Genomic DNA, 20,906 nt, shown 5'->3' on the forward strand with positions numbered 1-20,906 from the left:
TGGGGAAGTCCATGTATAAAGCCGTCTCTTAGGTTGTTGGGAGAGAGTGTTTGTTATGCAGAGTGAGTTGTCTTGGCAAAATTCTATCAGCCTATGTCCTGCTTCGTTTTGTTCTCCCAGGCCATGCTTACCTGTAATTCCAGGTGTCATTTGACTGCCCACCTTAGCATTCCAGTCTCCCGTGATGAAAATAACATCTCTTTTAGGCGTGTTGTCCAGTAGGTGCTGCAGATCCTCATAGAACTGCTCTACTTCAGCTTCTTCAGCATCTGTGGTTGGGGCGTATATTTGGATCACTGTGATGTTAGATGGCTTGCCCTGAATTCGAATTGAGATCATCCTATCGTTTTTTGGATTGTATCCAAGCATTGCTTTAGCCACTTTACTATTAATTATGAAGGCTACTCCATTTCTTCTGTGGTCCTCTTGTCCACAGTAGTAGATCTGGTGGTCATTTGATGTGAAGTGGCCCATTCCAGTCCATTTCAGTTCACTGATGCCCAAAATATCTATCTTTAATCTTGACATCTCACCAATAACCACATCCAATTTGCCCTGGCTCATAGATCTTACATTCCAGGTTCCAATGGTGTGTTGATCCTTAGAACTTCGGATTCGCCGTTCACCACCAGCACCGTCGGCTGCTAGCCGTCCTTTCGGCTTTGAGCTAGCTGTGTCATCACATCTGGGGCTAGTTGAACTCATCCTCTGTTCCTCCCCAGTAGCATTTTGACCATCTTCTGACCTGGGGGTCTCATCTTCCGATGGTATACCGACATATCTCTGGTTGTACTGATCCATTTAGTTTTCACGGCAAGAATACTGGGGTGGGTTGCCATTACCTTCCCCAAGGATCGCATTTAGTCTGACCTCTCTGTCATGACCTTCCCGTCTTGGGTGGCCCTTCACGGTTTAGCTCTTGGCATCATTGAGGTGCTCAAGCTCCAGCACCACGACAAGGTAATGATCCTTTGCTGAAGGCTGGTTGGTCTACCTAATTAAAATCATTCTGTTGTCTAATCATTCTTAATTTCCTTAGTAATTACTGTTAACTAACTATATATGATCAATATTTTGTACATTCCTTGTTTCCCATTAGAATTAATGCTCCCAAATCTTCTAATTCATTACTAGAAATGAATTAATAAAAAGAATATTAAGATTATAAATTCTTATAGATGGAAGCTTTGTTTTTTCCCTTTCTGCCTTACTAAAATTATTCTGTTGAATATCATGCATTTTTATGGTTCTGTATGAAATATGTGACATTATAAGAATTTGCTTTCTCTTACTGTTAATCGATGTGCATTCAAAGGATGTTCACCTGGTTTTTATGTCTTGATGCAAAACTGTCCTTTTTGTAATGAAAATGTAAGTTGATATGAAATGTTTGAGCAGTTTAATAAGTTCTGCTGTAGAAAATGTGCTCAGAGTTTGAGGATTCCACTTTTTCCCAGGAAATTTATGGCTGTATTTTGCAAAGGATTATTATATTATAATCAGTCTGTAGTTATATAATGATCCTAATTGTATGTTCAAGACCTTGTGTTTCTTTCTTCCTCAGTCATTATTTAACTACTAGAAATTGCTGCCAGCATTCAAAACTGTTTTTGGTTAAGGATGTGCAAGCTGATTTTGTAGCTTAGTGAGATGAAACTTGAGTCCCTGTGAAGTGATCAGAACCAAACCAGGAAGCTTAGTGTGCGATTCAGTGCTTCATAGTACTACAGAAAGAGCAAAAACTTGCAAAAACAATTGCATTGCTCCCGCTTCTCCCTAAAATGTTAGAATTTGAAAAGGGGTGGCAGGTCAGGTGACTGATACATTTGCTTCCTAATCATACTAGAACAGTTTGCTAGCTGTGGCCTCTGCTGTCTTTGGAACCATGGTTATGTTGATATGCTGGTACCCCATGCAGCTAATTATATAATTGTCATGGATGAGAATATAACTAGTGCAACATCCCAATATAAACACTTTCTCCATGCTTCAATGGTACCCATCAGGTTACCTGTAGCCATGGTGATCCTTCCTTTACTCTCCACCATTCTCCCAATCCTACTGCTGCCTCCCCACTGTAGCAAACATGATGCAGTTCCCAGGGGCTTTGTAACCACTGTGCTTTGCTGTCTATTTCTCTGAAATTTGGCAGCCTATAATGTTCCTATAAATACAATCCAATTCTGTTGAAAAAAGAGAAGTTACCATCATGTGTTGATGGGAGGCATGTCTCATTTTGAAGCAGGATCTGTTCTGACCCACTGAATGGAGTGCCATATGAAATCTTGTGTTCAGTGCATAACTGTAGAGTATCTCATAAAAGGAGATTTAGTGAAGCTTTAAATGAAATCCAGCAGTATAATTCTGTACAAAGAACTGTCTCCACTGCTGCTTCTCCCTCATACATCCCACATGGGCCTTCAAAATCTGTTACAAAAAGTGCCAAGTTCTGGAGAATGGTCTAAAGATTTGTAGTAACTGCAAGGAAATGAAAAAGTCTCACCATAAAGAGAAGTACAAATTTATTCATGTGATGTAGATTTCACCTGATATACTTCATGTCTAACTTTTGTCCTATTTCCTCTCTTTAAATTCTTCATTCAAGACTGATAGCTTAGAAGTCCTATGTATTCTCTTCTGACAAAGTGCTGTACTGAGATTGTCAACTAGAGAGTTAAGGTTCACAATTAAGACACATGGATCAGTTTCACTAATCAGTCTTTGTATTTTCATTGTAGATGCTTCTCCAGAAACAGTGGGGACCCTTCTTGGAGTAAACTCTGTTAACGGGGACTTAGGAAGCCCTTCTGATGATGAGGATGTACCTACAGGACATCATGATACACATCCACTTTGTTCAAATGGCCCAATTTTTGAAGAATCATCTGGAGATGCCATCTTACGGCATTCCCTTAGGACTAGTACAACTTCGGAAACAGATCAAGAGGATTCAGCCTCTACAACGTCAAGGTCCTCAGTTCCCAGAGGCCGCCAGGACTCCTTGAATGACTACCTAGATGCAATAGAACAAAGTAATCTTCCTAGATCTGGGGCATCTGCTTGTAATGAACGTACTATTGGGGCATCCCCAAAATTGAGGAGCAGCTTCCCTACTGATACACGACTTAATGCTATGCTCCACATTGATTCTGATGAAGAGGAACATGAATTCCATCAAAGTTTGGGTTTCCAATCATCAGTGGATGATGATGGTGGTGGTTTAATTATGCTAAATGGTACTACTAGGAATGATGAAGTGGGTTTCTTAAATTGGTCCTTAAGCCAAGTAACACAAAGCCAAGCCTCTGAAGAAATTGTGAGAGCACCAGATGTAGAAATACCTTTGCAATCTTCCTCTTATCAGCAGGAGACTGTCAATGGGCCTGCCAAATTGGAGATAGCAGGACAAGAAATTGAAACTCTTCAGAATTCTCAGGATAATTGTCCAGGAGATTTGGCCAGCAATACCACTTTTGTACCTCAGGAGGCAGAACCGCCCATCTCTGGTGTGGATGCTGGAACTTCCGAGTCAGTTTCTAGGAGCAAAAGGGAAATCAGGGAAGCTGAATCTATTGATCAAGGATCAGAACCTTCTCAGATTTCATCAGAGACTGAGCAAAGTGATGCCGCTCACACAGAGAGTGTTAGTGAATCAAGCACCAGGCCAGAGGGAGAAAGTGATGTAGAAGGGGCTGATGGCTCTTGCAATGAAGGCACAGCTGCCCAACTCTCCTCTGTTGACACTTGCTGCTCTTCCTTTGAAAGCACTCGTTTTCCTGAGACTCCAGCCTTTTCTTCTCAGGAGGAAGAAGAAGGTGCTTGTGCAGCAGAGGCTTCCAGCAGTGCGCCTCTTCCCGAAACTCAGGAATCTGTGTGCACTCAGGCCTCTTTACCTGCAGTGCACCTACCAAGCACTCAAGAGGAAGGTCAGTTGTTTGAAGCTGATGGGCTACTAGATGGTGATGAGTCAGAAGAGATATGGCAGAGGAGACAGAATCTGCAGGCTGCAGCTGCACATAACCAATCTCAAGAGGAAGACATTAGAGGTGCACCAGCATCTTGTGAGGGAGCTGCTTCACAGGTGGATGGAGCTAGTGGAGGTAATCAGCACAAAAGAGTGTCAGTAAAATGATTGGTAGCTTCCCTGCCTTCATTCTATGATTGGTTCTATTTACCTTTGCAAGCTAGTTTAATTTTGAATTTTAAAAAATATAGTTCAAATATAAAATACTGGATTTTATAGCAACACCAACATTTTTTCCAGTTATGTTTATCCTTGATCTCTATGCAGGTACTGTAAGAACTTACAAAAAGTGCATCAGTCTAACAGTCCGGGCAGGGTTTGGCTTAATATGGTTTTGCTACAGATAACTTAACATTTAGAGTGACATGAAGGATTTTATTTTACATTGTTTAGTGTCATCCAGTCATTCAAATGCTGGATGGTCTTTGTTCTCCACCATAGCTTGAGGAAGGCAGGCAGGCAGACAGGGAAACTGGTTGGTCAAGGGATTGGGCTAGGCATCCTTCCCCTGCTTGATGCCTCCAGGTGATGCCTCCCAGATTTCCAAACAAATTGGTTGGGAATTCTGAGAACTGTATTGCCAACCTATCTGGAAATCACCAGACCTCAGGCTTAGGAGGTAACTCCCACTTCCTCTCTATGAGTAGTCATCTTCTGTTCCCTTAAAAGTTGAATGCAGACTGTGGCAGAACAAGGTTTGATTGGTCAGAAATTCCATAATTTCTTCAAAGCTTATTCTGGGGGTAAATAAATAAAAATCAAAATATTTATTTATTTATTTATTTATTTATATTTCAAGTTTCTATCACTGCCCATGTCTCCCGAAAAGGGGACTCACCTCTCCCCAAATGATGACCTTGAGTTCTTATACTGACATTATACATTCTTTTCTTGGCAGCATAATACTTAGACATACCAGGGAGCAGTTATTATTTTCTTCTCTCATTTACTCAGAGGACAATTTGATTATCCACAATCAAAACCATAAGAATATAGGATCTAAGTTGTTTCTGTTCAGAGATGCATCAGTAAAACTCTTCGTAGGTGCTTCATTACAGAATGGTCATCACAAAGGTTACCAGTGACATTCTTTGCCTTCTTTTGACTTTTCCTTTCCACTGATCATTGCCTTTTTCTTTTCTTCTTTGCCCCAACTCTCCTGTCCATTAAATGAGCCTTAAAAGCCAGGCTGTTTCCTGAGGTGCTGAGCCAGGACATCAGAGGAACCCATTTCTAAATTTGAATCACTTTACTAATTATTGTGCCCCCCCCACCTCCCATGGCTGCTTTTGTGTTGTTTAAAATTATTATTCTGTTATTTTAACCTTTGTAAGCTGCTCAGAGTCATGTATGTAAGCAGTAAATATATGTTCTGATGGAAAGTTTATGAAACAATTCCTTTGGATTTTAGGTTCCCAGGCTGATGGTCCTCAGCCTCTGAGATCACTTCCCTCGGTTCGTCAGGATGTTAGTCGTTATCAGAGAGTGGATGAAGCTTTGCCACCAAGTGAGGAACTTTTTCTGTTTTAATTAAAAGAATAAAGAATACAAACTACATGAAGGAACACTACTGGTTTTCCACAGTAAAGCATCCCTAGAAGAATTTGAAATAGCAGTGATTGGGTTCCATATCAAGATTAAAGAAACAAATTGTATGCTTCACCTTTTTTCTTTTTTTCTTCCTGGAGATGCTGCTGCTGTGAGGTCCTTCTACTGGGAATGGAATTGTATTACAGGTGGTCCTTGTTAACAACCACTCATTCAGCGACTGTTTGAACTTGTGACAGTGCTGAACAAGTGGTAGTTATGACCAGTCCTTGAAGTTCTGGCTGATGCAGTGCCCCGCGGTCATGTGATCACAATCCAGGCGCTCAACAACCAGCTCAGATTTCCGACTGTCGCAGTGCCCATGATCATGTGATCATGATTTGTAACCTTCCCTGCTGGCTTCCCACAAGCAAAGTGTAATGGAATGTGAGAATGACCTTGGAAGACAGGGGAAGAGATGCTGCCTAGGAAACAATCAGATAAAAGGGGGAGGAGCCTGCATCAGAGTAACAGGCAGAGAAAGAAACTTAGAAAGGATCCGCTCTAACTGATCAGGAGGTAAAAAGGGATGGCAGGAGATTTGTTCTTTTAGACTTGCAAGATTCTGTTAATGTAGCCTGACAGTAAAGTAGAAGTAGCTCATCTGGTTATGTTTCCTGTCCGGTTTACCTGGGAGAGCTGACACAAAGTCAACAGAGAAGCCAGGAGGAAGTCACAGGTTGCGTTCACATGAGGTCCTCCCTTAACGACCTGCACAGTCCTCACTTAACAGCAATAACTGGGGACTGCCTGAACTGCCATTGCTAAGCAGCATGGTCACATGACATCATGCTTTATGACTCCATCACTTAGCAATAGAAATTCTGGTCCCAATTACCATCATTAACTGAGGATTACCTGTATAGGGACATAGTCTGATCTGACATAAGCGAGGTTCCTATCTAACCCACAGTTACCCATTCTGACAGAGAGATAATCTCCAAAATTTCAGGCAGATCCTTTCAAGTTGAGATGCCAGGGATTAAATCCAGGACGTTCTATGTACAAGATAATTGTTATACAACTCCTCTGCAATTAGCAGTCTCAACTTGTGTGTTAAGGTGCAAGAGAACTATTGTTACGACAATATTCATTAAATTACTGAAGACTCCTGTGAGCCCAAAATACTGAAGAGGAAGCCCCTCACTTTGTGCTTTGTTGCTCTGCCTCCACTCCGTGTGTGTGTGTGTGTATGTACACACACACACGTACGTACGTACATACATACATACACACACATTCTCTCTCTACATTGGCCATGATACGTAGAAGGCTGTCATTGTGTATGCTTAAAAAAAATGGAATGAATAGATAAATAAACAGGGATCTTGACTGTCAGATAGAAACCATTGCTTTAAAATACTAAAATCCTTATATTTTGTGATATATCTTCTTATCTTAGATTGGGAAGCACGCATTGACAGTCATGGGAGAATATTCTATGTGGACCACATAAACAGAACAACAACATGGCAGAGGCCCACAGCTCCACCAGCCCAGCAAATCCTTCAGCGTTCCAACTCCATACAGCAGATGGAGCAATTGAATCGTCGGTGAGAAATTTTCAAATAGTTTTTGCTTTACCTGTAGTGCAAATGAAACACTGTGCAAAACTTTATCTCATCAAGGGCAAACTTCATCACTGCAAATTACACAATTCCCTTGAACTAAACAAATGTAGAAATATTTATCTTATTCTTCATAGCTTGTATCATACTGAATATCAGTATTAGCTGAGAAGTAACTTCACATTCTGTGGAAAAAAGCATGGAAGATATGGTGTGGATATAATTGGGTGCCAAATTAGATCATTGATGGAGAATTTCATAAACATTATATTATTGAAAAGTCATTATAATAAGGTGGGCACCCATGAAGGCGAAATGTTTCCAGAATTATTTTTAAAATGTAATATTTATGTATCTTAGCACATCAAGGAAAAAAACACCATTGGGTTGAGCTCACCTCCTGGTTTACTCCATGTACACATCCATGTAGTTTTCACAGCATTATATGGAAGTGATATGGATGCCTTCTTCCTGTATATTTTTTTACTAGCCTACAGTTCTGTTTTTTGGGGAGTATCTTCCCATCCAAGTATTGACCTAGTTTAGTTTAGACAGATCAGTTAGGTGTGCTACCTGCTACAATGTATTGCGTGGAAGTAGAAGCAAAAAGACGTGTGGTAAGCGCAAATACATTTACTTTCAATTATGTGTCATATTTAAGCAATATTTGGCTCTGATGTCACTTGATTTAGTGCATGATTTCTGATCAGTTAGGATCATATCACAAATAAAAATAGAGATGAAGCAAAAAGGGGCAGTATAGATTGGGGAGCCATACATAAGGCAGATATAAGAGTGGAAGAGTGGATAGTAAATAACTGCTCACCATTCAGAGTTGCAATTTTCACAACGACTCTCAAAAATAATAAATATTAGCCATGTTCCTTACAGGATTGGGTAGCTATATTATGTTCCGTTACTGTTTCCAAATATTAGGGTCTGAAAAAAACTCATACCTAAAATTATGAGAGAGATTATTGTATGGAAACAAACAAAAATCCCAGTTAATTTCCTATGTATAATCTTAATGTTTTTGCAGTATTTTACTCAGAACAGCTTCAAAAAACCAATAACAAGGCAATGTCTGCCCTGAGATTTAGACAAATAGAAAAAAAAATAAACATGGGCACAAGTTCTTAGTTAACAAATTTCTTATAATGACATGCTGGAAACAGTTTAAGATGAGGAAGAGCAAAAAGTTATTGAAGTGGGCTGGCTGTGGTTTAACTTTTGATTATACGATCACTGCAGTTTTTTAGGTATACTAGAAAGGAACTGTTCATTGAATGTGTTGTGTGGCATACAGTATATAATGCCGGTCTTGAAACTTTAGGTATCAGAGTATTCGCCGAACAATGACTAACGACAGGCCAGAGGAGCACTCAACTGTTGTTGATGGGGCTGGAGACGATGCTGACTTCCATAACCCAAACGCAGGTAAGAAAAACAACCTCAGTTTAAACTGCTTGGGTTTCATTTGAGATTGGGGCTCACCCACAGTTAAAGACAAAGATCTGTTGCCTTTGAAAAATGATTTAACACAACAAATGTTAAGGGTTGTGTTTTTTTTTGCGACCACTTGCAGAAATCTAGGTGAAATTTTGAATTGTATTCCACAGTGGATTCTATTGGCCAAATGGAGCCCATTTCTTCTGTTTAGGGAGCTGTGTGAGCAAGTATGTGAGAAAGGAATACAGTGGGTGTGGGAGGATGCGTACAAGTCACTTGGATGTAGCTCCTGCATTTCATTCTTTCCTCAGCGAAGCTGGCCGTGTGGGATTCTACTGCTCGTAGGTGTGTTGATTTCTGTGTAGTCACACAATATTGGTTTATTGAATTTATTGTCAAAGAAATCACACCTCCTTAGATCCATACACCATCACATTTAGATTTCTTGGGACTTCCAGTATGTATCCTTTTGATTGTAAGGTGCTGCTGGTTAAATAATAAATCAGTCTTGCCATTGTCTATATTGGATTTCAGATGGAAGCAAAAACTGTTGATTTGTATAATTTCCTCTTCTACAATTTGCTTAATACCTAGTAAATCTTTTTGTTTCTTCCAGTTAGGATTCAGTCTCCTTTTCTCTCATTGTCCCTACATTTCCCATATTTTAAAACTAAACTCAGCAGAATTCCAACCAGGTACCAACAGGTGGATTCTTCAAAAAAAATAATGAGCAATAACTTAGACGTAACATTCTCAAATGTTAAAAGTAGACATTTGACGTGCAAGGAAAGTAAAAGAATTACGGAGCTTGTGTGATTGTCTTTATTCATTTATTCACTTAGTCTGTTTCATCCCGAAAAGTGTTTAAGATTCCATTTTGTAGTGATAGTTAATGCTTATTCCATGGCAGATGTAAAGATAAAAATAGTTAGCTTTTGCTTATTCTCACTGATGGCACTGAAGTCCTTGTCCTACTCAATGACTCTGACTACATGTTTGTATTAGATTACCGAAGGGACAATGTGCTGCCTCATTCTACCTCCAGATCAAGGCTCACTCTGCTGCTCCAATCACCCCCAGTAAAATTCCTCATCAGCCCTGAATTCTTCACCGTGCTGCATTCAAACCCTGTGAGTAGCACCTTCAGACCAAGCTCGGATGTAGACCCTGGAGGAGTGGGTTGTATCTGCATTTTTGGTACTGCGTTTTTCGCATATTAGAATAATGGCAAGTAGGAGCTCCAACAAAATGTGTGTGTGTGTGTGTGTGTTTAATTTTAAAAAATTACACAGCACCTTTTGTCTCTAAAAAGGCCACCCAGGATGGTTTACAAATTAAAATTCCAGTTTGTTTGAAATATGCGGGTTGCACTATCAGATGACATTACAATTGTGGGAATGGATCAGGGCTTTTTCTGTGGCAGCCTTTTGCTTACGGAACTATCTTCACAGAATGATCAGAGTGGCTCTATCTGGCAAGCAGCTGAAAGAATGAACCATGGTTTGTTGATGGCCTGAAGATTTAGTATTACTATATTCAAATAGTAATTCAGTTGCTAGATCTGAAATCCTCAGTGTGGCACTCTGGGATTTGGTGTGCCTGTAGGGGCTCAACACACAGTCCTTCTTGCCCTTCTACTTCTTTAAGTTGTTAGAAATACTTCATTAAAACAAATGGGAAGCAGGCATTCTGCAAAGCAAAGCACCAATGCCCACAATCATCCTTTTTTTCAAGGAAGTCTCTAGGCTACAATGGACCGATTTGGCATTCTTAGAAAATAAAAATAATGGCTGGCTGGAGCCCAATGCTTGGGTTGGAAGGGTGCCAGTTTGCCCCAGAAGGAGATAGGTAAACAGGGCTAGTAGAAGTGTCTTTTGAGAGGAGAGCTACAGAGGGTGGCATACAAGAAAGCAGTGCTTTGTAACATCTTCCCCATCCACCGTTTCCCAAGAACACTCAGAACTTGTTCTCAAGAGTCCAAAAGGTTAGAAACCTGTGTTCTGACATATGGTGGCTAGGTAGTACCCCCTTCCCACCATATGGAGCTACTATGAATCAAGAGGGATAGGTTAACAACATGCATGGATGGAGGGGTACTATAAACTCTGAAAAAAATGCAGGCTTCCTCTTCTACCAAAAGAGCCCTGTGAAAACTGGGTGTGCACATTGCACACAGAATACTGACTGTTCCATGGTTGGGAGTGGGGAATGAAATAGAATGTTTTTTGGGGAAAGTGCTATAGGCTTGAATGAAATGGATTTGCACAACATGATATGCTTAACTGCAGAAGCATTCATATCAGCTAATCGTTTTCTCAGTAAATCAAGAAAAAAATACCCTTCATGTGTTCATCATCTTATTATTTTCTTTGCATCCAGAGTAAACAAGTTGCTTAAAGCTCAGCAGTGTTTTACTAATGAATTCATTACATTAATTCTGAACTGAACATTAATTCAGCTCTGAAAACTGGTTCTCTCACCCTACGGTTAAAGCTGCACATCACCAAGACTGTAGGGAGCAGGTAATTCTGAAGGAATTGGAGTTTGTGTTAGTTGAATGGCAAATTCCATTGGCTTATATTATACACTTTCCAAAACTTATGAAGACATTAAAATGTTAATCCCAGAATCTGACAATAACTATTTTGGTTTCTTCTCCTTCTGCCAGAGTGCCTACAGAATGTTTACAAACAATACATGTCTGAAGCACATGATCACCAAAGTTCGACGAGATACCCATCATTTTGAGCGCTACCAGCATAATCGCGATTTAGTTGGCTTTTTGAACATGTTTGCCAACAAACAGCTAGAGTTGCCACGGGGTTGGGAAATGAAGCACGATCATCAGGGCAAGGTAACAGATACAAAGAAGCAACTTTTAAAATAAATGTTCTGGTTTATCTGAATCCAAATATTGATGGAATTGGAGTATACATATATACAGTACATATTCATTACACTATTTATTTATAAATGAGATTTATAAAATGCATTAATCTGAAGGTCTCTAAGTGCTGTACAAAAGCAACAGTGACTAGTCAGTGAGACATACAACAAATGCAATAAAACCAAAACGTAACTTTTAATAACAACAAAAACACTCATATCTGATATCAACACCTATAAAATCAGGTTATACGTTTCTTCACAATGGAGTGCTTAATTTTTACAAAAGGAGATACTAGAGTGGTTCCTGGCAAATGCCGTGCCTGTGTATTCTAATTGATTCAGTGATAAAATTTATCCTTATACTTTATTTTTATTCAAATTTATGTTTAGCCTTTGAACAGTTATAAACAATTTTATGGGTTATAAAACGTTCTTGTATGTGCGGCACTAGATGGTAATATTATTTTTTATTTACTAGGCTTATTTTCCACTCCACTCTGAGTGACTCAGAGTTTGTGATTTACAAACTCCAATACAGTAATCAACTACAATATAAATAACAAAAGATTACCATAAAGAAATAAGGCCAAGCCCCCAGGAACAATCCAGATACAGGTAGAAAAGTATATTAAATATTTAACAGGTGCCTCATGATCTTCTCCTTCATACAGTCATGCTTGAAAGTTTGTGAACCTTTTGAATTTTCAATATTTCTGCATAAATATGACCTAAAACATGATCTGTTCTCCACACAAGTCCTAAAACCCAATTAAACAAATGAGTCAAAAACATTGTACTTGTTCATTATTCATTGAGGAAAATGAGGAGGGACTTCCTGACTGTATAGGCTGTCAGCCAGTGGAACAGGCTGCTACCTGATGTGGTTCTCCTTCACTAGAGGTCTTCAAACAGAGTGTCATGATCACCGCTGCGATGCTTGTGACATCGCAACGGCTCACATAACAATACAGGGAAATGGGTACCGGGCGGATTAAGGGAAAAGGCAACTAGCTAACAAAAAAGAGCAACAGGTGCTGGCAACAAAGTATCGACTCTAGCCGGAGGCACGGAAGAGAGAGATACAATGTTGCAAAGAAGGTAATTGACAAGACCAGACCACAAGGCGCGCCCGAGCTGTCAAAAGATTACGAACCTGATCGCCCGGCAATGAACCATCACCGGCCGGGAAAACAGTCAAGGAAATGCCCGAGGCACAGGAGGGGCTCCACAACCCCTCACCTACCAGCAACGGAACCAACGGGGCTCAGGGCTCACCCGGAGTAAGAAGGGGTGGAGCACTGACCGGCGCGGGCTATTTAAATCCTGTTCCGGCGCGCTCTACTCACTCTCAGCTTTTCTAAGGGCATGCATCCTATACTCAAATAAAACCAGAACCTAAGCCTACGCTAACGTCTGTGTTTTTACTGGGTAGCAGGCAGAGCCTGACATAAAGCTGAGAGTCACCAAACCAAAATCGCCAAGCTCCACCGGACGAAAATTTTTCCGTGGGAGAGACCAACTGGTGAAAACCGGAACCGGGGACAGCGATGGAGCCAGCACTTCACACCAGAGGCGTGAAGGATGGCCCGCAAGAGGCAGAGGCGACCCGACAGCGGCTGGAGGCAGTGTACCCGAAAGGGGACACGGACACCCTCCCTGCCCACACCGCACCCCAGTTCCAGACCTGGAGGTCCAACCCAGACGGGAGAACCCCGACGGAAGACGAAGTCGGGGACCAGCAACTCCTCGCTTGGGCCAGCGGAGCAGGACCCTGGACGGGAACACCCTACTCCACCTGGAGGTTCTGCTACCCCCAAACGCCCAAGCAGGAAGGAGCAAGACTACATACCGGACAGCATCTGGCAGCACCAACGTTGGACGACCAGGGCACGCCAGACAGGGTCACGGCCCTGGAAGCCAGGGTACGATACCTTGAGCACCTGCTCCTGTCCCCGACATCAGCAGACAAGGACACGACCCTGAAAGCCAAGGTACGAGACCTGGAACATATGCTCCAGTCCCTAGCAACAATCGTCAGCGAGCGCTCCAAGACTGAGGCGGCACAGGGGGTAAGAGGGGATCGGGGCAACATACCTACCCCGCCAACAACCCCAAGCGGAAGGGGCCAAGCACGAGACTCTGTTGCAGGGATTCGCGGCCCCAGGCCAGTGGGAGCCATCCCTCACCACCCACAGGTAGGGGACCCGCAAATTGGGAGGTTCGCCGAAGACTTCCCGGTACAATTTGACGGGAACCCTACGAAACTGTCCTTCTTTCTAACAAATGCGAGGGACTACATGGCCCAATACGGCCATTGCTTCAACACAGAAGCTGCTAAAATCTCGGCGATGGCCACCAAGCTCCAAGACAGGGCTGCGGAGTGGTACGTACAGATGTCCGAGTCCGGAGCCCCAGCCTTGGCTGATTTCCATGACTTCCTCGCCGAGTTGAAGCATTACTTCAACTCGGACCCCCTGGCGAAAGAAAGGGCCAAATGCACACTTCAAGCGCTACGCCAGGGAAGAAAACCAGTGGCCAACTACGCCCTTGAGTTCAAGGTCCTCGCAGGCAAAATCACGGAATGGTCTGAGGCCACCCTGATTGACATGTTCAAGTGTCGCCTCAACCGGGAGGTGCTTCAATAGGCACTCTACAGGGACGACCCAGCCTCCCTTCACGGGTGGATTTGCCTAGCCGGAAAAGTGGAGCACGCTCAGCGCACATTCCTGCTTGAAACCGCAGATGACAAAATCCCGCCCAGCACAAGAGGACCAGTCCCACAGTCAGGCCCAATCTGGCATGCAGACCAACAATGGAGGCTTGCCCGCGGGCAGTGTACCAGGTGCGGGAAAATGGGCCACCGAGTGGCGGACTGTTTCACAAACAGAACAACGGATCGCCCGCCCAGACCCACACCAAAGACGCCACACAAGCCATCCAACCCCCCCAGACAGCTGACAGGAGCGTTAGCAACCCCGGATGAGGACGCGGACGCCTACCTCGCAGGGGACGTGATCGACGCCCAAGAACAGCCGGCGGAAAACGCTCCCCACCTGCTCTAAGCAGCGCCGCTGGGCAGGTGGTGAAGAAGGGGCGCAACAACCCCAGGTTGAGTGATGATTGCTCCATCCTGGCAGGGACAATTGAACTCTCTTACGGCCCTAGAGCCATTGCGGCCGAAGCTATGGTGGATTCTGGGTGCTCCAGAAATCTGATCCACCCGGACATTGTCGCCGCACTAAAACTGCCTTGTTTCCCCCTCCCTCAACCGCTGGCGTTCCATCAACTAGACGGTTCTACAGCGGGGGGGGGGGGGAGACCGGCCACCCAGAGGACCGGAATGGTCACCCTGACAATGGGCACCCACAAGGAATCAATAAACTTTGTGGTGACCCAGATAGGGAAACCCATAATACTGCTGGGGATCCCCTGGCTAGCATGCAACAACCCACACATAGACTGGAGGACACGCTCCATCAAGTTCAAAGACGGGGTCTACCAGGCACCGACACCGGACAAACCATCTGCTCCGACGGTGGGGAGGGCAGAAGTCGTCAACCACACCCACGACCTCCCCCCCCAGAAGGACTGCCGGAGCAATATGCAGACTTTGCAGATGTCTTCGGAGAAGAGGCGGACCAATTACCCCCCCACCGCAAGACGGACTGCACAATTGAACTGCTCCCAGACATCCCATTACCCAAGCCCAAGATCTACCCCATGACCCAGAGAGAATTAGCGGCGCTGCAGGAATTCTTGGATAAAAACCTCTCCAGGGGCTTCATAGAACCAGCAAACTCGCCGGTTGGAGCACCCATCCTATTTCGGGAAAAGAAGGACGGCACCCTGACTATGCACTGATTACCGTGGATTAAATTCCGCTTCCCTATCCAACAAATATCCCCTACCCCTTGTAAAGGACATGCTAGCACACCTGTCAAAGGGAAGGGTGTTTTCCAAACTCGACCTCCGCGAGGCATATTACAGAATCCACATCAGTGAGGGGGACGAGTGGAAAACGGCATTCAACTGCCCCTTGGGCTCCTTCCAATACAAGGTACTGCCATTCGGTCTTGCGGGGGCCCCGGGGGTCTTCATGCAACTCATCAATGAGGTACTGCATGAACACCTATTCAAGGGCGTACTGGTTTACCTGGATGATGTCCTCATCTACACGAGGACGCAGAGGGAACACGAGAGGTTGGTGAGGCAAGTCCTCACTAAGCTACGGAAAGCCAAACTCTACGCTAAGCTGTCCAAGTGCGAATTCCACAAATCGCACTTAGACTACCTAGGGTACAGAATCTCTGACAAAGGCGTAGAAATGGACCCCACGAAGGTCCAGGCAGTTTTGAGCTGGGAACGCCCACGCACCAGGCGCCAGCTTCAAAGCTTCCTCGGGTTCGCGAATTTCTATAGGTCCTTCGCGAGGGGGTTCGCGGAAATCACCCTACCCTTAACCGATTTGCTCAAGACCAAGGGCGTCGGGGAGACGCGCAAGGTAAAAAACCCGGGGGCCGTACTTAATTGGACTCCTGCCTGTCAAACCGCATTTGACAGGCTAAAAGCGCTGTTCACAGCGGAGCCAATCCTAGCTCACCCGGACCCCGAACAACCTTTTGTGGTGAAGGTGGACGCCTCTGACTTCTCAATAGGCGCCATCCTGCTGCAAAAGGATTCCGCAGGAATCCTGAAGCCATGCGCCTACCTCTCGAGGAAATTCTCGGAGACAGAGAGGCGCTGGCACGTATGGGAAAAGGAAGCATTTGCGGTTAAAGTAGCGCTGGAGGCTTGGCATCATCTTTTGGAAGGGACGACTTGCCCGTTTGAGGTCTGGACAGACCACCGCAACCTCGAGGCGCTCCGTACGCCCCGGCGCCTCAGTCCCAAGCAAATACGATGGACTCAGTTCTTCAGCCGGTTCAACTTCCAGCTGAAGTTCATACCAGGCAAAAGGAACTTCCTGGCAGATGCACTCTCCCAACTACCCCAGGATGCAGAGCCTATCTCCGACATTGTAGGGACAGTGCTTTCCGATTCCCAGCTGGGTATGGCAGCGGTCACCCAGGGTCGCGCTTGGGGACAGCCTGCCCCCCCCCACAAACAACTACAACGCAACCCGCCCCTAGACACAGGCAACCTCTAATACCAGGGGGGCTACAGGCAGATTTCATAACGGCATTGAAATCTGACCCCGGCTCCTCGCCAACCCCAACAAGGTCACCATGGACCAGGACCTCGCATGGGCGGAGGGAAGGCTATATGTACCCGACTCACAATGGCAGGCGATCCTCAACAGATCGCATGACAGCAAACAGGCTGGTCACTTCGGGTTCCTGAAAACCCTACACATGACTCGGAGACAGTTTTGGTGGCCCTCGCTGAGGAAGGATGTCAAGACGTATGTGGCGTCCTGCCCAGTGTGCACTATGGCCAAGCGACCGGCTGGCAAACCCCAGGGGCTACTGCAACCCGTAGCTGAACCCTCCCGCCCTTGGGATGAAATCTCAATGGACTTCATAGTTGACTTACCGCCCAGCCAAAAGAAAACGGTCATTTGGGTGGTAAAAGACTACTTTTCAAAACAAGCGCATTTCATCCCCTGCGCCTCGATCCCGTCAGCCCAACAGCTGGCGAAACTGTTCCTAGTCCACGTGTACCGCCTACACAGATGCCCCTCCCGCTTGGTGACCGATAGGGGCACACAATTTACCTCGAGGTTTTGGCGGGCTTTTTTGAAACTGATAGGTACCCAGCAAGCCCTGTCAACCTCCTGGCATCCCCAGACGGATGGATCCACAGAGATCCTTAATGCCACACTGGAGCAATTCCTCCGCTCCTACATAAACTATCACCAAGACAACTGGGTAGACCTCCTCCCGTTTGCAGAGGTCGCATACAACAACGCGATACACCAAAGCACCGGAAAACCCCCCTTTGGGGTGGTGTTGGGTCGGGAGTTCGTCCCCATCCCTGAACTACCTCAGCCTCCGTCCCCAACAGTGGCCGCCTGTGATTGGGGTGAGAAAATCGCAGATTCCTGGCCAGTCATCAAGGACGCGCTTAAAGAGGCACAAACAGCATACAAATCACAAGTGGACAAACACCGGCGCCAGCAACCAAAATTTCAGGTGGGGGACATGGTCTGTCTATCCACCAGATTCATAAAATCGCCGCAACCGTAGAAGAAGCTGGCCCCCAAGTTTATTGGGCCATTCCAGGTGACACAAATAGTGAACCCAGTCACAGTGCGCTTGGACCTGCCCCATAATCTAAAGAGACTGCACCCGGTATTTCACTGCAGCTTACTCAAGCCAGCAAGTGATCCCTCCCGGTGGCACCCACGCACCCCCCCCCCCCCAGTGATGATAGACGGGCAGCAACACTTCGAAGTAAAGGAGGTGCTTGACTCCCACAAGCAGCGGGGCTCCCTCCAATACCTCGTAAAGTGGAAACACTTTCCACGCCCTGAGTGGGTCGCTGCCCACGATGTCCAGGCTCCCGACCTGATCCGCACCTTCCACACCGCCTACCCCTCCAAACCCATGGCTTAACCTTCCCGAAGGGGGGCAGTATGTCATGATCACCGTTGCGATGCTTGTGACATCGCAACGGCTCACATAACAATACAGGGAAATGGGTACTGGGCGGATTAAGGGAAAAGGCAACTAGCTAACAAAAGAGAGCAACAGGTGCTGGCAACAAAGTATCAACTCTAGCCAGAGGCACGGAAGAGAGAGATAAATTGTTGCAAAGAAGGTAATTGACAAGACCAGACCACGAGGCGCGCCCGAGCTGTCAAAAGATTACGAACCTGATCGCCCGGCAATGAACCATCACCGGCCGGGAAAACAGTCAAGGAAACGCCCGAGGCACAGGAGGGGCTCCACAACCCCTCACCTACCAGCAACGGAACCAATGGGGCTCAGGGCGCACCCGGAGTACGAAGGGGTGGAGCGCTGACCGGCGCGGGCTATTTAAATCCCGTTCCGGCGCGCTCCACTCACTCTCAGCTTTTCTTAAAGGGCACGCATACTGTTACTCAAATAAAACCAGAACCTAAGCCTACACTAGCGTCTGTGTTTTTACTGGGTAGCAGGCAGAGCCTGACACAGAGGCTGGATGGTCATCTGTCATTGATGCACTAGTGGATCCTGCACTGAGTGGATGGTTGGACGAGATGACCTCTACCTCTATGATAACTAATGCTTCTACTGAGCAGTCTGGTTTTACTTCATTTAGTATTACATTATTGGTTCTTCTTGCACTCCAAGGTGTTCTCAGTTTTCTCCAGCATTACCGTTCAGGGGCTTTCTCTTCTTTTGCAGCCCTTCTGATGGCCACAGCAGTATGTTGCAACTGGGAAAAGTGTGCTCTTGACAATATGCACCTTCATTATCAGTTTAATATCACAGCACATTAGTATAGTGCCTATGATTTACTTGAAACAAGAGCTTCAATTTGCCAATCTGGGTAAAACTTGTAGTTTGTCCAAACCGAAATACCCTGTTTCTCTTCCCAGCCACCATAAATATCCAGACTACTCCCTTTTTCTGGTGGCCGGTAGGAATTTTAAAATTAGGCTCGTGTGTGTGCACGTTCTCTCTCTTTTGTAGTGTTCATCTTGGTTTCCAGCTGCAGTGTCATTGCCCAGATTAGCACAGAGCTTTGAAGCTCCATTGATTTTTCTTTTCTCCAGTGAGGCTTCAAAGCAGGGATGCTGGATTCCATTCTGTAAGAGACTGCTACCGCCTGGCCATAAAGCACTTGTGCAGAACATGATTGTACTCATTTAGTGTAATCCATAAGCATCTTTACTGTTTGCTCAAGCGTATGGTATAAATAAATGCATATTGTGTCAAATTGCTGTGGAAGAATCAGCACTGTGCATAGGCAACACTATTTATTTGGAACCATTTGTTTCCCTACTTGACAAACATGCTCTCAAATTATGTGTTTGATTTGGGCTTCATCTCATTAAGATTTTAGCCTTTGGGAGATTGCACTCACATAAGCTTATACTAGAAACGATATCAGGCAGAGGTTCATAAACCAGTTAGGCCAGAGTATTTGAAATACACTAAACTGAACAGGACTGGAATGTTTTAAAATAATCTAGTTGAATTGGGTTGATGACAACAAGAGCAAGAAAAGAACTCCCAGGCTTTCAGCTAAAATCATTCACACAGTTCACTAAAGTTAGCATCTGAATTGCAAACACTTTTTTAGACTTGGCTGGTCGCAGAGCAGGTCTCTAGTGTAGTTTTCTGAGAGTTACAATTTTTTAAGCAGAAGCCTCATTAAGGTATCTGGTATCCCATATGGCAAAATCAAAAGATCAAGAGCTGATAAATAGTTAGTCAGGCATGTCAAAGCGGTAATACAGAGGACTAGTGTGCCTCTGAGAGCCAGTTTGGTGTAGTGGTTAAGGCACCAGGCTAGAAACCAGGAGACCGAGAGTTCTAGTCCTGCCTTCGGCACAAAGCCAGCTAGTCCCTCTCTCTCAGCCCTAGGAAGAATGCAATGGTAAACCACTTCTGAAAAACCTTGCCAAAACTAGGGACTTGTCCACACAGTCGCCAGGAGTCATCACTGACTCAAAGGCACCAGAAAAAGAGTCTGTTTCTAAATTTGACTTTCAAACAGGTTCCTGTGACAATTCTGTGAAATTTGTCTTAAACTTGTGTCATGCTACTGTGTTGTATTTACAGCAACTACAGTGAAGTAACAACAGCAATACGAATAGCTGCGGTATTTTGTTGCATTCTATGGTGGGTTTTGTTCCACCTCCTTCGTTGTGACATGAAAATATTTGTCGGTCCTGTGTATGTAGTATTTCACAATTACTTCTTTGTTTACAGAAACAATTTATTTAATAAGCAATTGTACTGTGGTATCTCTGCAGTCATATTTGTACTGGAGTTGAGTGATAAGCATTTGGATAAGCTGTCTTTATATGTGTGTTATCTTCGATGTGTAAAGATTTTAAAGTCCCCCCCACATCAGCATTTTTGTTTTCTTTGACATTTCAAGGGGGATCTGTTTGTGTATGCCGTATAGATAATTTGCTGAAACAGGTAGAATAATGCTTTATAAAATAGTACACATTTGACAAAAATCCATACGAGTTAATACTTATGCTGAAACAAATTACCACTGATGTATTGGATCTTTCCTAGTCTCCTGTTCCTCTGTAGCCATGCACACATTCCTCCTTTCCAAATTGCTTTAGAGCTTCTCCAGAGTAGAGTGGATAGAGGGAAAAATCTCTCTAATGATGGATGTCATTCTATGAGTAGGTCACCATGGCTGAATTTAACATTTTGGAAATAGAAAGGAAGAAAAAAACTGCAAACACTACAAATTGAAGAGGGCCTTTTTTTTTAAAT

At 44.5% G+C, this 20,906-nt stretch overlaps 1 protein-coding gene across 1 annotated transcript in view; it reads left to right on the forward strand.

The window, feature by feature from the left end:
- Positions 1 to 20,906, forward strand: part of HECW2 (HECT, C2 and WW domain containing E3 ubiquitin protein ligase 2) — a 125,481-nt gene that overhangs the window by 60,962 nt on the left and 43,613 nt on the right. Inside the window, exons 8-13 of the mRNA XM_063318046.1 lie at positions 2,739 to 4,100; positions 5,436 to 5,531; positions 7,014 to 7,164; positions 8,513 to 8,616; positions 9,634 to 9,758; positions 11,297 to 11,482. Coding sequence (XP_063174116.1) covers positions 2,739 to 4,100; positions 5,436 to 5,531; positions 7,014 to 7,164; positions 8,513 to 8,616; positions 9,634 to 9,758; positions 11,297 to 11,482 — 2,024 coding nt within the window. The remainder of the gene's footprint in view (positions 1 to 2,738; positions 4,101 to 5,435; positions 5,532 to 7,013; positions 7,165 to 8,512; positions 8,617 to 9,633; positions 9,759 to 11,296; positions 11,483 to 20,906) is intronic.

Source organism: Candoia aspera, chromosome 1 (genome assembly GCF_035149785.1).
Source record: "Candoia aspera isolate rCanAsp1 chromosome 1, rCanAsp1.hap2, whole genome shotgun sequence".
Taxonomy (NCBI): domain Eukaryota; kingdom Metazoa; phylum Chordata; class Lepidosauria; order Squamata; family Boidae; genus Candoia; species Candoia aspera.